At 37.9% G+C, this 18,308-nt stretch overlaps 2 protein-coding genes and 1 gene segment (V, D, J or C); 1 reads left to right on the forward strand and 2 right to left on the reverse strand.

Annotated features, from left to right (window-relative positions):
- The window catches only part of LOC309390886 (Ig kappa chain V-III region PC 3741/TEPC 111-like), a 380,622-nt gene that overhangs the window by 252,242 nt on the left and 110,072 nt on the right, over nt 1–18,308 (forward strand).
- Nucleotides 256–11,603, reverse strand: ZDHHC23 (zDHHC palmitoyltransferase 23). 3 transcript variants are annotated; one of them, XM_081952923.1, is made up of 6 exons: nt 10,749–11,603; nt 8,194–8,898; nt 6,969–7,136; nt 5,615–6,104; nt 2,388–2,464; nt 256–393 (listed from the first exon to the last, which is right to left on the reverse strand). In XM_081952923.1, the coding sequence occupies exons 1-4, from the start codon at nt 10,892–10,894 to the stop codon at nt 5,837–5,839; spliced, it is 1,287 nt and encodes a 428-aa protein (XP_081809049.1). In that variant the 5' UTR covers nt 10,895–11,603; the 3' UTR covers nt 256–393; nt 2,388–2,464; nt 5,615–5,836. The 3 variants fall into 3 exon arrangements, with proteins under 3 accessions (XP_081809049.1, XP_081809048.1, XP_081809047.1); XM_081952922.1 differs by lacking the exon at nt 256–393 and having other exon boundaries at nt 1,753–2,464; XM_081952921.1 differs by lacking the exons at nt 256–393; nt 2,388–2,464 and adding an exon at nt 3,712–4,144 and having other exon boundaries at nt 4,283–6,104.
- GRAMD1C (GRAM domain containing 1C) overlaps nt 15,798–18,308 on the reverse strand; it is a 63,063-nt gene continuing 60,552 nt past the window's right edge. For all 6 annotated transcript variants that reach the window (XM_081950754.1, XM_081950751.1, XM_081950750.1 and 3 more), the window contains one exon: nt 15,798–16,826. In XM_081950754.1, coding sequence (XP_081806880.1) covers nt 16,749–16,826 — 78 coding nt within the window. In that variant the 3' untranslated portion in view covers nt 15,798–16,748. The remainder of the gene's footprint in view (nt 16,827–18,308) is intronic.

Below are 18,308 nucleotides of genomic sequence, written 5' to 3' on the forward strand. Positions count from 1 at the left end.
GTAATCCATACAAATGCCTTTCACTATTACTTTAAATAGAAATACAGTAATAACTCTTGTTTTGGCATTCATGACACACCAAATCAACTGCCTAAAACGGTCGTTATATCTATTTTGAAAAGTGCAATAGTCAATCCCAGATTTGAGGTATGTGATAAAGATCCCTGTGCTATATTTACACATTTGTAAGTCAGTCACTTTTAAAGGAAGATTTGTGTTTCTCACATTCATATGCATCCTTCTTCAGCCATCTGAAGCCCTGGAATTTTTGCCAGTTGTCAGTCTCTCTTGTTGGCTACAAAATTCTGCTGCTGCTTCTGAATTTCTAAACTGTTAACACTTCAACTTCTAGATGGAATTTTCATTCTACAGCTGATAATTTTTGGCTGAAAACTGAATTAGAAACACAAAAGTCAAATCACCCTAGTAACAATTATAACTACAAAGAAATTATGATAATAGAAAAACAGCAAGGGAATAAGTTATCTCTAAAGCTGGATTAGCAATTTGTATTAAGAAAAATGTTAAAGTGAGAATACAAGAATTCCAACCATCAACTTTGCTTTCAAATGTGGGACTTCTTTAGTTTTGGAAGCTAGTTTTGGCTTCCTTTGTTCTACATTTATAGTACCATGGGCAAGTCACTGATTTCTTTGCAAAATGTAGCCCAGTTTGCCCTTGGTTATTAATTATATATCAGTATGAGACTCCTTTGTGGCAAACCAACCATTATTGGTTTCTGTGGTCATTAAGAGTTCACATTAGCTTGATGGTTCACAAATAATCCATATATAAGGCATTTAAATCTAAAGAGCCATTTGCTGGTCATCCACAAGTTTGCTTTGCCTCAAAAAATATTCATTCTTTAAGGACAAATAGGGACAACTTTAAATGATATTCTTCAATTTGTAGTTCAAATGTATTAATATATTACTAGAAATCACACCAGAATAAATTTATACAAGTTTTTTTCTACAGCTTATAGGGTAATTTATAGAAATTCCCTATTCAGTATCCTAATTTTTTTTAAAATAACTTTTAAGTTTATAGTTAGTAATTATACTTTTTTATTTCTATCTTCAAAAATTCTGAGTATAAAACAGTTTAAATTCCCTCCATTCCCTGCAACCTATTAGCAATTAGGTTTATCAGTATACAGTACATATAAAACTTAAACCATCTTCCCCTCACCCTCTTATTTAAAAAACATAAAAAGAACAAATGAAACAGATAACCACTGTGGTTTATTGAATCACTGTTTTTAAATAATGAAATTGTGCTATTAAGGAAGGAGGGAAGACAGGCCCTGAATCGGGAAGACAGGCCCTGAATCTTGGTTCAGACTTTGGTTCATTATAACATTGCAAAAGACTGGTCAAGGAAAAAGATATTTGCAGACAGAGGCAGGGTGAGATCAATGAGGCATAACATTTATATTTTTATCTGTATGTTCAGACAGACCATGAGGGGTGTATCCTGTTATCTGTCTAGGACAGGGGATAGTCCCGTGTTTGTCTCGCAGATGTTAAATGTTCCTTGACGTATTTTTATTCTCGGCTCTTTCTGTACTTTTCCATTTCTCCTTTTATCAATTTAGCAAATGTATGCCTGCGTATATGCTTACGTCAAAATGACTATATAAGATTGTTGTTTGAGACTGTTCGGGGTTCAAACCCCCTTATGCTATTTTAGCTGTTTGAACCTGCGCAAAAACTTTCTTGCATTGCAAAGAGCTGGTCTTTGAGTCTTCAATTTCCACAACACTATAGCTTTATTCACTTGAGTAATATATTTTAAACATTTAATGTATTAATAGCAAACATTAAGTTATAAAAATAAATATTCCACTATGCAATCAAATTTATAGATAAAATATTTCAAAATTAAATAAATAGTTCAGATGGAAGCAATTTTATAATATACATCACATATTCCAACTGTGGGGAAAAATCTAAGAATTGTAAACCAACAAGAAAGGAAATGTCCTGTTTTCTTAAAGTTCTCTAATGTACAGTGAGATAGAAAAACAGATTTTGAAAATGATAGTTATTTATATATGCAGTGGGGAGGGAGACTTTGATACTATCCTGCAAGGGCAAAATACATTCATGATTAGATTAAAATCAGAGAACATTTAAGATTAGATTGTTAGGCAGTTATTACTTGCTTTAGAAAGCATTCTTACCACAATTATTTTAAAGACTAATTTGGTATAAAAATAAAAAAGCACCATTAAAATAGTATATGTGTGAAAAGTTGTTGATCCACTGAGCTATGATATATATTACTTAAGTCACAAATATGGCAATGGAACAATAATTGCATAAATGCAAACTAGCAGCTTCTGCTTCTTAATGAGCTCACGACAAGATTTTCATATTACTAACATTTGATCTTGATCAACGAAAGCAACACAGGAAGCTTGCTCCTTAAAAATCCACCATAACCTCTGGACTGGAACTGACTGAATAACACAGAAGAGATTTTAATAGAAAATGCTGTAATACAATCTTAAATTTGTCAGAATTGTAGAATTCCAAAGGCTAGTTAGTATTTATCAAATTTAGGCACTGCTCATCTCAGCATCTAAGTGACTGTGGTTTCACTCTAGATTATATTCCACTTCACTGCAACACGCAATAAGTGCTTAGAAGCCACTTTGTTAGCTTAATTGTATCTACATTGAATTGTGTTTACATGGCAACATTTTCTTCAAAAAATTGTGCTTTATATTTCTGTATTCAGTCCTTTCAACTTTCCCAAGAAAAGCTAAAAAGTTGGGGATTGTAGATTTTTAACACATTCCATTCAGTGATGGGATTCAAAATATCTTTACTACCGGTTCTGTGGGTGTGGTTTGGTGGGCGTGGTTTGACTTGGTGGGCATGGAAGGGGAAGGATACTATAAAATCTCCACTCTCACCCCACTCGAGGGGAAGAATACTGTAAAATCTCCATTCCTTCTCAATCAGCTGGGACTCGGGAGGCAGAGAATAGATGAGGGCGGGGCCAGTCAGAGGTAGTATTTACCGGTTCTCCGAACTACTCAAAATTTTCGTACCGTATCACCAGAACTGGTCAGAATCTGCTGAATACTACCTGCAACATTCCTTCATGCTACAAGATATTTATTGTCAATGTCTAGCCAGATTGTGTTCTGATAGCAATATTGTACAGCTTCTTTGGGGTTCTATGAGGGTCAGGCATGGAGACAACATTGCCCATTTTATGCCTTGGAGGAAGAGGGAACCCTTTTAAGCATGTATCAGTAATAATTTCTTCAAGTAGCTATCTACACTATCTAAAACGTATTTTTGGTTGCTATAGTTAAATATGTACATTTTACCATTTCAAACCAATATTAAAAAGAGAAGCTGGAATTATATGTATGTTTTAAAAATTTGAGGATTTTGTTTCTTGTTACTGGCTAGCTACTTAGAAGATTACCAGGTTTTTATTGGACTTTAGCCTGTACATAATCCTGTAACACTGTTAATATCTTCTTTAGAATGATATTTCTGTTGAGATGTGTGAGCGTGCCTACATGTATAATATATCTGATTCATATATATATATATATATATATATATATATATATATATATATATATATATATATATATATATATATATATATATATATATATATATATATATATATATATATATATATATATATATATATATATATATATATATATACACCATGTATATTAATCACAGCGAATTTTAGTAAATGCCAACGGCTGCAAAAAAATAATTTAGCATATGTTCATCTTTATAACAGAGAAAAAGAACTAGAGCTACATTTTCTACAGTCCCTAGTTCTCCAAACTGTTTTTCTTAGTATAATTGGACCTTTTTTCACAATTTGATTGCATTGTAGTCCTAGAAATCATACTTGTATGATTTAAAATGTATAAAATTCGGTTTGATGGATTTTTTTTATAAGATCACACTTAGGCTGATGATCCATAATCAGCTGCAGTTTTAATCATGCACAATTTGCAATATTCAATCAAAAGTAGTTGATTTTACATGATGTTTCAATTTGGATGTTTTAAGAGCTTTTACCAGCTACTTCATTTATAATTAAATATATGAGAACTTGGAGTTTGGTGTTAAATTAGGCTAGAAACAAGAGGCTCTAGTGCAGGGGTGTCCAAACTTGGCAACTTTAAGACTTGTGGACTTCAACTCCCAGAATTCCCCAGCCAGCAGAGCTGGCTGGGGAATTCTGGGAGTTGAAATCCACAAGTCTTAAAGTTGCCAAGTTTGGACACCCCTGCTCTAGTGTGACTTTTATTCTTGTCTTAGGCACAAGGCCTGCTGGGCTTTGTGCCTAAATCACTAGTCACTATCTCAGCTCTGAGAAAGAGGCAATGGCCCCTGAAAAAAACCTTGTCAAGGAAATTGCAGTGACTTGTCTAGGCAGTCTTCGAGAATCAGACACGAATGAAGGAAAAAAACCATATACGCTATCTGACTCTCAGCAACTCTGGGCAGTTCATATAAATGTATAAACCACTTACATTCATGCAGAAATAGCTTTTGCAATTCTGATCTTACATTGTTCATTATGAGCCATTTTAAGGCAAGGAGTAAGTATATTAATTAAAAGCAATCATATTCTCAAAGTTAAGCAGGTAACAAAAAAATTACTAAATCAGCTATGCAAATCACAGCTTTAAAAAAGCCCATCCTATAGGCACTTATATATCTCTGCTCTTCTAATGCGAAGATATTAACGAGTACAACACTGGAGAGCTCTTTTTTTTTTGGGTAAAAACACAAAAATGAGGGAAGTTCCCTTTTTAATTACTTATATCCATTAAAAAAATTCACAGTTTATAACAAAGTTTAAAAAAAATTCAAGTGTTTTGGCTACAATATATCATGATTAAGAGACACTGAGAACCTTCTCCACTATCCAGTTAATAACTACCTTTGCGTCAGAGAAATGCATAAAATTAAGAATGCAGCCTGTTAAATTTGGAGTGTCCAAAGACGACAAGAATTCCACGTAGAAAAATCAGAACCAGAAAATTGCATATCAGGATCACTCCTATAATCAACCTGCTTCTCCACCAAAACAAAAAACCAGGATCAAAGAGAGATTCAACAGGCTTGCATTCAGACGTTGTGGGAGCTTCATCACTGGAAGCTTTCAAGAAGAGACTGGACTGCCATCTTTCAGTAATAGTGTAGGTCTCCAGCTTGGGTGGGATGAGGGGGTTGGACTAGATGACCTACAAGGCCCCTTCCAACACTGTTATACTGTATCTAATTCATAACTGACATAGCAGATTGGAAAGTTGTGGTGTGAAATACCCTTGCCTTCACAATAAATGCTCCTCTTTAGAGTCAAATTTCTTGAATCTTTCCTGGGAGGTATAGGGGGCTACCCTACATATAAAGAAACAATATATAACTTTCCAGCATAATACTCTGACCACCTGATTGATATATCCATATATGCCACAGAATGAGCCGAGAACAAAAAGTATGAGCTGCCTTCAAGGAAATGCTAAAACCTCAAGGTCATATTAACCTCAACAGGGAAGTCTCTGCTTCTTTCACTTGTGATGGTTGTTTTTATATTTCCGTTTCCTCACCTGACACTAATAGGTATGGCATGAAGAATATAAGCAATCTCAATCATACCAAGGTCTCCCTACAAAACATTTGGTATGTGCATGTTTTTGAGAAAGTGGTATTGCAGTTTGCTGTATGGCTTAAAAGGATCTTCGTGCTCCAGTCTTCATTTGCAAGAGATGAGAGCTATTTGCCCAGAATGCCTTTAGATACATGATAAAGTTAATAAGTTAAAAACTCCTTCATACGACATCTTCGGCAGACTGCTGCAGATCAGATGAGCGCAAGGTGAAAAACTGGATCCAATTGTACAGAAAGCCTTGATTATATTGGCCCATGTCAACCATCATGCCCCACAACATCCTCCTTCCAGTATTCTCCCTTAATGCAATGCGAACTTCCCTCTCAGTCATGTTATAGCTAATATTCAAGAGCTGAAGAAGAAGGATGTAGCTCATACCAGAAGTTACAATGGTGCAATACCATACACAGGTGAATGTCAGGGCTGAACTAAATGAGGAACAGAAAGGCACAATTAATACAAAAGTTAATGAACAAAAATAATTTTCCATTGCTAGTCTGGAGCATTCTCCTATTTCTGGTAAACTGCAATAGCAAGTAAGCTGTGCAATTTTAAAGCACTGAATCCTAATTTGTTATGATTAAATATGGGAATAGAATGGATATCCTTATTCTAACAACATACAAGATGGAATTATTTGTGGTGGCTCTGCCACCCAATCACTTCTCCCCAGTTGATGTGTTTGTTTCCCTTTTTTAAGTATACAGCTGATCTAGAAGCTGATACTTCAGTCCTTCGGCATGCAACTGTTACTTGCTAGATGGCCTATTAATGTTATTGCTGGTTACTTTTTGTGAATATCATTTTACTCTTTTTAGCACACGTTTATGACTATTTTAGGGAGGAAAGATAGAATTAAATGACTGCAAATAAATGGTTTAACTTTTTTCTCCAGAAATAACTTAAATAAACTCAAGACTTTAACCCAACACAGATTATTAAAAAAGTAAGCCAAGATGGAAGCACACCCCATATAAGCGAAGTTACAGAATTATCCTCTTTTCAATTAAAAAAGACAAGAAAGAACAAAGTATGAGAACTCTTGCTAGCAGACAAAAAGAGCCCAGGACATTTGAGATGATGGAAATTTCCTCCACAGAAGTGTGTGTAACATTAAGCTCCCAATGCATCACATTGGAAAGCAATTACATTTTCCTTATGATAGTGCAAAAATTCTCATGTAAACGAGCAAATAAAACTATTACATAGACTAAAAAAACATAGAATTCCCACAATTTTCTTCTAGGGATTATCTTAACTTGAACCTATCAAGTTAGTGAGCATTCTCTCACCTGTATTCTCCATAGACACCAGGACAGTAGAACAGAGCACTGAGGGTGTTTTTTCCCCTACAAATGGTATCCAAAGTCAAAGAAATTCCATACATTGAAGTGACTAGAAAAAGGAAGAGGGCAAGGACAAAAGCTTGATGGTTCTGTTCTCCAACACAGTTGTTAATCCTTCAAGAAACAAAGGGGAAATATGATATTACAGTAACATGATTTAGAAAAAGGTAGAATCCAAAGTGCCCATTAAATACTTGTCTTCATTTTTAAAAAATCTGAAATAACTGTCTCTTCACAGCTTATAAAATAAACACAACTACTTTGTGATTTGGACAAAAGAAAGGTATGCGTGTCAAATGAGAAAAGAAAGCAGACGGGGGGGGGAGAGGGGGGAGTTCAAGAGACACTTGTGTAAATATAACTCAGGAACAGCATGTTATATTGCTTAAGAGGAGCTGCTACAAAAAAAATTATCATTGCTGAAACAGGAACAATCTCAAGCAGAATTGTTTATGATCTATATTCCAAAAGATTGTATGCCCCAAATGTGCATAAATTCTATTCATATACTTCAAAGTCTATGTGCTAGCTATTTAACAAATGCCTTGCGCTAATCTTTATAAAACAAACTTGGGTAAGAATTGTCCAAATTGTTAGCAGATGCTGGTGTCAGTTTTTTTAATAAGGAAGTAATTCCAAATCTTTGACACGCTTTATATCCATGGAGGCAATTTAAATCACAGAAAACAGACCCAAAATGATGTGTGCAAATAACTCTGATTTTCCACCCTAAAGAATACGTGAAGCTCTGAAAGAAATCTTTCTGGTTACTTTCATGCGAGTTGGAAGATTAGTGATAATGCTCTGAGGTGGTAGAGCTCATCCTGCATTAAACAGGGGGTTATAATAGATGATATCCAAAGTCCCTTCAACTCTTACATCCTGATGGTATGATTTACCTGCAGAAAACGCTGTGTTTCATTTCTGCCGCCTCTGGTTAGTAATGGGAATACTGATATTTGTAACTTTAAACAGAAATTCTTTCTTGTGGCAAACACAACAAAGCTTAAAGATAAAGGCTTAGGAACCCAGTCTGTTCAACAGAGATAACAAGTCAATGGAACCACTCATGTACAGATAAAACCAAGGTAGAAAAGTATTTCAGAGAGAACTACAGCTTGCTGCAAACAGAAGTGTTAGGAAAAAATTCAAGGCCAACTAAGAAACGTACCAGACACAGTGATGATCCAGTCTCTTCACACACCTGCCACATATTCGGCAGTGTCCAGCTCGAGCTGGTCTAACCAACTGACATGTGGTGCACCAGTCTTTTGCGCCCTGACCCGTCTCTGCTTCCAATGTTCTGGAGTAGCTCTCAGTGTTAGTGTGTACAGCAACACCTGCGACAGGTACTCTGCAAAGCCCATTGGAGTTTCCCAGGCCATTCTTATTGAACATATTATTACTGCAACTGTCTTGGCAAAGTGTTTTGTCGCTGTTCATTTGGCTGAAAAGACAGCCAGGATCTTTCTTGGCTCGATGTAGGGCTACAAGCATCAGAATTAACCCACAAGTAAGAAGAGCCACCTGACTGTATTCCACATGGCCCCTGGGAACCACTTCCTGGAGAAATACATAGTACATGTAACCTAGGGAGAATAGGCCCAGGCTTAAGAAGAAGAGAGTCTGACCTTTCTTCCTATGTGTGAGGTAGTAATACCATAGTACTAGTATAGGAAGCGATATCAGGATGATGAGGGCCAAAAGGAAGTGCAGGGCTGCTATGTGAAGGAAAAAAGGAAGCAAGATGATTGGCGGAAGGAGGCTGATATCAATCTTTACAGCCCCTCGAATCCATGGAAAACGGAAACGATCCGTGAAGGTTTCTGTAATTCTCTCCAATATTCCGGGAGGTAAAGACTTGCAAGTCATCCATCTGTTAGGAAAAAGCACGGACCCTGCTCATAATAGACCAAACAGAACAAGGAAAACATTTCTGCTAGCTTAACATTAACACATTAACTTGCATCGCATCAAACTTGCAAGGAGAAAATCTTTAGATTCTACTTTTACAGGAGAGAAGCATACTTTTCTAAGGACATGTTCATACAAGAAAAAGCAGTAACACATTTGGACAATCACCAGCTTCAGACAAGTTTCTGTTCTTTACATCCCACCCAAGGAAAGCAGAATCATAGTCCAGCAGATAACACATGTCACATTTCAACAATTCCACCCTACAGTCAGCTAATTGAACTGGACCACAATTCCCATCACTTTCAACTCTAGCAGTGATGAATACAGTAATCCAACACACTTGGGGGGCAGTGATTCAGGGAAAACCGTTCCATGCTATCAGCAAAAATACCACAGTTGGTGGGAAGTTCGTCTTCTGCTTTTACATTTTAACCTACGCAAGGCAATAGCATCTCTTATCAACAAGACTATTTGGCAAGAAAGAAGGGACATGTAGACCCAATGAGTCAGAAGGGGAAGGCAGAATCTTTTTTTATCTACCTGGGCTACCAGGTAGTAAGTAGTATCAGGTAGAGGTAGTAGAATATCAAGGATGCAGCTGTAGAGGTGATCAACAGTATAAAGTATTCGCGGGTGCAGATAACTAACAATCTGAACTAGTCTCTCCACAGGTCATCCTTAGTGAAGTGTGCAAACCAGTGTCTGCATTTCCTGCATCGGATGAGGAGAGGGCATCTTTCTCTTTCTATCCTGGCCACTTTTTACAGAGGCATGACTGAGAGTGTTTTAACAAACTGCATCACAATTGATTTGGTGGCTGCAGTGCCTCAGAGAGAAAGCCCATTCAGAGAGTGGTAAGGACAGCAGAGAAGATTATAGGAAGCTCGCTTCCAGTCCTTCAGGATACTGCTTATAAGCACTATGTGCTTAGAGCTCAAAGCATTGTTAAGAGACCCCACGCACCTACTTCACAGTGTTTCTGTTGCTCCCCGCTGGGAGGAGGGTTTGAGTATTTCTAGGAAGACTAACAGATTCTGTAACAGCTTTGTTCCCTATGCCAGCCGTCTGGTAAACTTGCAAGATTCGTTTCTTTCACCATGTACATGCATACATCCAAACTAAACTGTGTTGTTTCTCCCTGTCATGTAATATACATGTGGGTGCATGCATAATTTTGTATTTATGTATTTATTTATTTTGTCAAGTTTATGTAGTATATACTAGAGGTGGAGACCCTTTTGAGAGCTGTATGCAATGAAATTTCATTTTAATGTATGTCGATTGGTGTACATTCAAAGTGACAAAGTCAGTCTAAGTCTACCAGCCATGAGGGTGAGGACCGACAATCTATCCCGGGGGTCCCCAAACTTGGCAACTTTAAGACTTGTGGACTTCAACTCCCAGAATTCTCCAGCCAGCATAGCTGTAACGCAATGAAATTTCATTTTAATGTATGCTGTTTCGTGTACATTCAAAATAACAAAGTAAGACTTACTTACTTACTACCAGCCATGAGGGTGGGGACTGACAATCTATCCCTATAGATCGTCGGTCCCCCCCCCCCCTCAATCTATAGCTGGCTGGAGAATTCTGGGAGTTGAAGTCCACAAGTCTTAAAGTTGCCAGGTTTGAACACCTCTGATCTACCCTAAGGCGTACTATATACTAAACCTCGCGGAAATCCAGAGCTAGCCATCAAGGCCAGTGACACGCCCACAAGCCAGGAGTCTCCCCGCCTCCTCCCTAACGAAGTCCCAAACTTGAGGGAAATCCTCAGAAACAACCCCCCTCCCCCCCCCTTCTCCTCACCTTTCACAGCACTCGTCGAGGTCCTCGCATTCGCAGAGACAGGCCGCCAGGTGGCTCCTTTGGCCCTTCCGATTGAGATACTCGCAGCAACAGAGCGTCTCTTCCACCTCCTGGCCTCGGGCTCTTTTCCTCGGCCTCTTCACCATGTTTCAGCCACGCACGGTAGCAGCAGCAGCAGCAACAACGGGACCTTGCTCCGACCACGGCCCGCATCGGAATAGGAGCGTGAGAGTGAGTGGGTGGGTGGGGAGGGACCGAGGACCGTTCAACGCTTTAAAGAACTCGGGGGGGGGGGGGAGTAAGTCGCCGAACGCTGAATGTTGAAGAAAAGGGAGGAAAAAAAGATTCGCGCAGACAAAAGTCGTCGGTAAACGCTGACGGGCGGAAAGACTTTCTCCAGGGTAACTCCACTTAGCAGTAACTCCGCTTAACTACCTGCGACCGAGCACCGAGCAATACAGGATTCCTATAAGGAATGGAGCCTTTAGATAAAGCACAGGATTCCTTATTACACTTATCAGTAGTAGTAGTAGTTGTTGTTATTATTATTGAACCATAAGAGCAAAGCACCACTGCTGTTAACCTTCATTGTAAGCGATTCTTGCCAAGTCCGTGGCTCCCCCGCCCCGCGATTCCCGTGGCCGTTCTTGATTCCCAACTCCGTGAAGGCAAGGGAAGTAAAGGCTCCCAGCCTTTCCTTGACCACGACGGTTGGTGGGATTCTCGACGCGCTCCGCCTGGTTTTCTTTCAATCGCTCCTGCTTTCGAGGCACCAGCGCTCCCTTCTTGTCCCCTAAGCGTCCTCACGGCAACCTGAAACTTCCGGCTTCTTTAGAACGCCGGTCTTTTCTTCGTTTTTTGTTTCCCCTTTGTGACATCACGGAGATCGGCCCACTGCCGGGAGGGTAGCGAAGGCGGGGTTTGCCTGAATCCCAGTTAGTGCCCCAGGCTTGCCTTGTAGAACAGCTGTGAGCGTAGACCCAACGGTGCTTCTTCAGGAGGCAACTGTTCTTTCTTCGAAGGAGTTTCGCTTCTCAGCCTAGAAGCTTCTTCAGCTCTGACAGGATAAGTAGGGAATGGAAGGATTATCCTGTCAGAGCTGTGGAAGAACCTTCTTGGATGAGAAGCAAAACGTCTTCAAAGAAGAAAAAAACAAAAAAAGGCCAGTTGCCTCCTGAAAAAGCACCTTTGGGACAACCATGACCTGGATGACTGAGAATCTCTACAGGCTTTTAGCTATACAATTTGGGGTGGACACCCTTTGAACGGTGTGGGAGTAGGAATGGATTTCCAGAGAAAAAAATTGCAGACTACAGGAACCAGAAGCATTACTCAGGTCACCCTGAGGACACAGATAAACCAGAGGTGGTATTCAGCGGTTCTCTCCCATTCAGGCAAACTGGTAGCGGCAGCTGCAGGAGGCTCTGTCCACCCACCCCGACGTAATGCATGACCGCAGAAGGCGGTGCACCTGCGCAGAAGGTGGCACCTGCTACCAAAGCGAGGGAGCACACTCATATTTGCAAACTGGTAGGGAAGGTAAGTGAATCCCGCCACTGAGGTAAACCCCCAAGTGCTTTAACAACCCTCTAAAAGGATGCAAATGACCAGCTGTCTGCAAGAAGCATAAATCCTTCCATTCCCCACTATCCCGTCAGAGCGGAAGAACCTTCTTGGAAGAGAAGTGAAACGTCTTCCAAAAAAAAAAAAAAGGAAGTCCAGTTGCCTGCTAAAAAAGCACCTTTGGGACAAGGATGACCTGGATGACTGAATATCTCTACAGACTGTGAGCATAGTCTATAGAGAACTGGTCCACAATATACTTGGTAAAGATTCTATTGACTATAAATATGAAAAGCTGAGATCATTTAAGCAACATATACTAGATTACAGTACAATTGCCAACTGCTTTTTGGTCTTGCATTCAGATCCAACCCATATACAGTAGTTAAATTATGTTGTCAGGAGCTAAATATGTTGAATTGACGTACAATTTGGATCTTATTACTTTCATGCTCCAAAAGTTTTTGCTCCTGAATTTCGCCCACCAATCGATTTGGTCTGCTTATTTTGGTTGTCTTGCATTTCTCCCCCCATCAAATGAGTTAGGTTCCTCGATTGGTTAAATTACTTCAGCAAATTTGCGATACCATGCTGTAATTACAAGGCGGCTATTGGACCGATTGACTGTATCTGCGGCAGGCAAAAACTTTTCAGGTCTATTTTGCTAGTGGCAAGCAAAAAAGAAACAATTATAAGGAAGAACACAGTGCCATAAAAAAGAAACCTATTTGTATCCATTTTGTAGTCAAAACATACATTTTTCTCAGTTCTTAATATTCACGCATGAAGGCAAAGCAAATGGTAGGTCTGCCCATTTCCTGCCACTAAGATGCACTAAAACAGAAAATTCAATTTCTTCTTAAACAGTTCAAATTATAAACTAGCGATGGTTTTTAGCCCTGCCTTTGATAATGTAGGTGGATGAGTAAAATCTCATTTCCTATTTTATGACTCCTTTCAAAAGAATTAAAAGATCTTAATCTACCTTTTTTTTAAAAAAAAAAATGCAATTACAGGTTAGTTGAACAGCCATTATGTATATAGAGGTAATCCTTGGTAAGCCACAGTTGAGACCTGAATTTCGGTGGCTAAGCAAGGCGATTGTTAAGTGAGTCAGCCCCAATTTTATGATCTTTTTTGCCATGGTTGTTAAAGTGAATCATTGCAGTTAAGTGAATCATGTAGTAAGCAAATCTGGTTTCCCCCATTGATTTTGCTTGTTCGAAGACATCTAGGAAGGTTGCAAATGGCCATCACATAACACCAGGATGCTACAACTGTTGTAAATACATAAGATAAAGTTAAAGTTTCCGTTGTCCAATCGTGTCCAACTTTGGGAGGGGGGTGCTCAGCCATTTCTTATCCGTGGGAGCCAGCATTGTCTGAAGACGCTTCCATGGTCATGGAATGCTATACACCAAGCTCACCGAACGCTGTTACCTTCCCACCAATTTTACCTGTTTATCTGATCATATTTGCATATTTTGAACTGATAGGTGAGTAGGAGCTGGGGCAAGTAATGGGAGCTCACCCCATTACGCACTAATAGATGCCAGTTGCCAAGCACCCAAATGTTGATGAGATGATCATGGGAATGTTGTGAGGAACAATTGTAAGTCATTTTTTAAGTGTTGTTGTAACTTGAAATGGTCACTAAATGAATTGTATCATCTGTATTCCATTTTTACAATTTCCAGGAAAATGTTTCTATTTAGCCATACATTTGTGGGAAGACAAACAATATGATAATAATAGAAACATATAACAGAGGTAGTTTATCAACATTTACTTACAAGATAACTGGTTGCTATGACTCCTTACCCCTATTACAAAGTGACAGTAGAAGAAATACAAGTGATCTAGGTTTTTTCACCTGTTTGTAGTACAAGACAGCTATTTAATACTGGTGGGTGCAATATAGAAACTTTTTGCCTAGGTCCATGACACAAAGTAACAATTACATTAAAAGATTCAGGATTAACTAGCTTAATAATATTTCTGTCTTTACCATGTAGACACTTCATTTTCTAATTGCTTTTGGAATGGAATGGAATGACAGTTGGAAGGGACCTTGGAGGTCTTCAGTTCAACCTCTATACCATTTCAGACAAAGCGTTGCCTAGTTTCTTCTTAAAAATCTGCAGTGATGGAGCACTCAGAGTTTCTGAAGGCAAGCCATTCCACTGGTTTATTTTTCTCCTTGTCTGGAAATGTCTCATTTCTAGCTTGGATCTCTCCTTGATTAATTTCCATCCATTGCTCCATCATGTCACTCCTCGTCCTTCTTTTCATTAAATTAGACATACTTAGTTCCTGCATGTGTTGTTAATATCCTTTAGCCTCCAATCTCCTAATGATCTTTTTGCTTTTCTTTGCACTGTTTCCAGGGTCTCAAATTTTTTTTTATATTATGGCAATTAAAACTAGATGCCATATCCATATGTGAACTTGCCAAGGCATTATAAAGTGGCGCTAACACTTTATGTGCTCTTGATTCTACCCCCCTGTTAATGCAGCCTAAGCTAGTGTTTTGGGCAGCTGCAGCATACTGTTGGCTCATATTAAGTTATCTACCAGAACTCCCAGATGCATCTCACAGTTACTGTTGAGCAGATACCATCTATTTCCTTAAGGTTTTTTTTTTTTAATTAATCTGGCAAAAACTAGAGTGTATGTTTTGAAGCACTTATATTCATATTCCATTTGATTTGTGTTTAATATTTTGAGATGACACATAACACATTTATATTTAATAATTTCTTTTTTAAAGGAATCTAACATTATAGTTACATTTTCATGCCAAGAGTTAATCATGGGTGTCTTGAGAGTCATATAAGCCTTTTTGTCTTGTCTTTAATCATCTTAGAGGTGATTCTATTTACCCTGAAGTTAAATGATTAATTTTTAAAATTATAGTCAATCTAGTAAGAAAAATTCTTTAGTGAAATTAGAAAACAATAGTCAACAAAAAACAAAAATAAACAACTATAAACAATGCAATGTAGAACTAATTTCATGGTCTAAAATCAAACAGTATTGCAAAAGGAATGCTTTTGCTTGGCCTGAAAATATAACTTGTTTTCCTTAGGACATCACAAGTGAGAAGACTATTGCCATTTCTTTATATTTCAGTAACATATTTCAGTAACATAATATGGTAAGGATACTTGGCAAAGATGAGACAGCAACTGTGTTTGTTATTTTATCAAATTATAAACTAAGAAACTGTAATAGTTTACACTTACTAATACATTGTCATCCACATATAGTACTAGTTGTACTGTGATTAATAATTATTTTTCAAAATCCCTTTGGTGTGTCTGGTTCATCAGTTAAACTAATTTTATATATAAGGACTAAAAAGCACTTTTGACAAAAGACAAATGAAAATAAAGTCTCCTAAACAGAAGTCACAAATAGGATTACTTCCTTTCTTTAACAGAAAGATACACAGCATAATCAAAACTACAAAGTACTGTATGTTCATAATTTTATTTGCATCACACTTTCAATGTTTTTGTTCTTTTTTATCAGAAGTACAAATATAATTTTTTTATGGGATAGTTAGTTTTCTTTATCAGAACAGAACATTTACATATCACAGTCTGCATCTTTAATTGTTATAAGGGACATGATCCCCCAGGCCTTGAAAACTATAAAACTATAAAATCATACGTATATTCTTACAAAGAGCTCTCTAAGGTTGTAATATATAAATCAAATTATACATTAGTTACTTTTTAAAGATATGTAGGGTTGGTCATTTTAAAATATAACTTACAGACATGAATGAAAATTCCCTGAGAAATTCTGAGAATTGAAATGATAGTGACTAAGGGGAAGAAATGTTATAATCCATAAAACAAACTCCTCCCAAACAGAAAAAAGCTACATGTAAAATTTAGGTTTATTCAAAGAAATCTGGAACAAATAAGCCAAATGTTGCAACAATTTAGTTTTGAAGATTTTTTTACATAGATAAAAGAAAAATGTGAAAAACTTTGCATGTGATAAACCAAACATTTTATATTGCATTTTTTATAACACTTAAGATCATTTCCATCTAAATCCAGTGTTTATTACTTTATACAGTACAGTGCAGGGTTTGCTGAAGTGTTTATCTCTAATATACATATAATTATCAGCTCTCATTGTGTTCTCAAGCATTCATTTCCACCAGTATTCACAGGTCAAAAACGTGTTTTCACACACACACACACACACACACATACACAGAAACACACATATAAGACATCAAGTGGGTCAGAAAGATTTCTAAAAGTTTCACAAATTCACAAGAATTTTTTTTTTAAAAGAAGCTTATTTCAGAACATTTATTTTATGTAAAAGTATTGTGATGAAAAGACTAATAGGAGAAGCAGCTTTACCATCACAGCAATATATTTTCATTCTTCTTAGTAGCTGGTTTTGGTGACATCAACTTTCAGGCTCCCCATCTTTAGTTGTGTTTAGGTGATCAAAACTATGCTGGAGCATAGACAATGAGGTCTTCAGCTGAAGTGATAAAAATTGCATGAGAAATACCCAACAAATTATACTTTAAATCAGAAATGTAATTATTTCCAACTCAAAGCAATTCTAGGTTTCACATGAAAATATTCTTATAACCCCTTTTCAGTTGGAGCCCTTAACAAGAACTTGCAAAGATAGAAAGAGGGGGAGGACACCAGTTTACTTGGTAGGTAGTGCTGTTTTAATCATCAGAGATAACATCATATATAATACCAATGAAAGTCAGCCAGCATTTATTTAAGCTCTAGCTTTCTTCTGTACTATTATTGCCACCAAGATAATCGTCTATTAAGAGTTCAGAATCTTTAAGAAATCTTCCTAATTCTAATCAACGCTCCCCTTGAGATGCACCCGAAGACTACAGCTAGTTCAGAATGCGGCCGTGCGGGCCATCATGGGAGGAACAAGATACTCCCATATAACACCACTTCTGCGCGAGCTGCACTGGCTACCTGTGGTTTTTCGGGTGCGTTTCAAGGTGTTGGTTACTATCTTTAAAGCGCTCCATGGCATGGGACCTAGTTACCTGCGGGATCGCATCTCACCTCACACATCTCTACGACCTATCCGCTCTCACAGGGAGGGACTCCTCCAGGTGCCATCCGCCAAGCAGTGCCAACAGGTGGCGCCTAGGAGTAGAGCCTTCTCTGTGATGGGCCCAACCCTCTGGAATGACCTCCCCTCCGATATTAGAACTATTAACGACCTCCTCTCCTTCCGACAGAAGCTTAAGACCCACCTGTTCCAATTAGCTGGCTTAGCCGATTTATAGCTCCATCTTTCACCTCCTGGCAAACATCTTATCGTGGAATTTTTAAGGGAATTTTAATCTTATTTGTATTTTAACTAAATATGGTACAGTATATTTTCTACCTCCTCCGTCTATGTCTATGTTTATGTATATGTATGCCATTTTGATATGTATTTGGTTTTTAATAATGACTGTACACCGCCCCGAGTCCTGCTTAGGAAAGGGTGCGGGTTATAAATAAAAGTTGATTGATTGATTGATTGAAAATGAAAAAAGGGAAAAGATAAAGCTCTCCCATCTCTCTGATTTTGGCTTCACCAGTCTCAACTTCTGTCTCCATTTATGTTAGTGTCCTGCCATTGATAGACTCTGCAATTTATATACTTGTATGCTTAAGGACTCCCCTAGATCTGCTTCCCTAATCTACCTTCTTATTTGTCAGGATAATCAGAAGGAAGACCTTTGATTATTGCGAGATCACTATATTGATAGTTGGTCACCTCATATCCAAACTGCTTTTAAAAGCTGTCTCTTTCTGATATTGATTGGTTCTATGTCATCCCCCTCTTCTAGGGAGAATCACCAGTAATTAGAACACTGAGCTTTTCACAATCTTCAGCATCCTCTGTGGTCATTTGGTTTCATATTTTAGCAACTACTGAACCATATGAACTTTCCTGTTTAAAGATTGAACAACGCATCCTTCAGCATTA

Source organism: Natrix helvetica (genome assembly GCF_964273705.1).
Source record: "Natrix helvetica genome assembly, chromosome: 4".
NCBI classification, from domain to species: Eukaryota; Metazoa; Chordata; class Lepidosauria; order Squamata; family Natricidae; genus Natrix; species Natrix helvetica.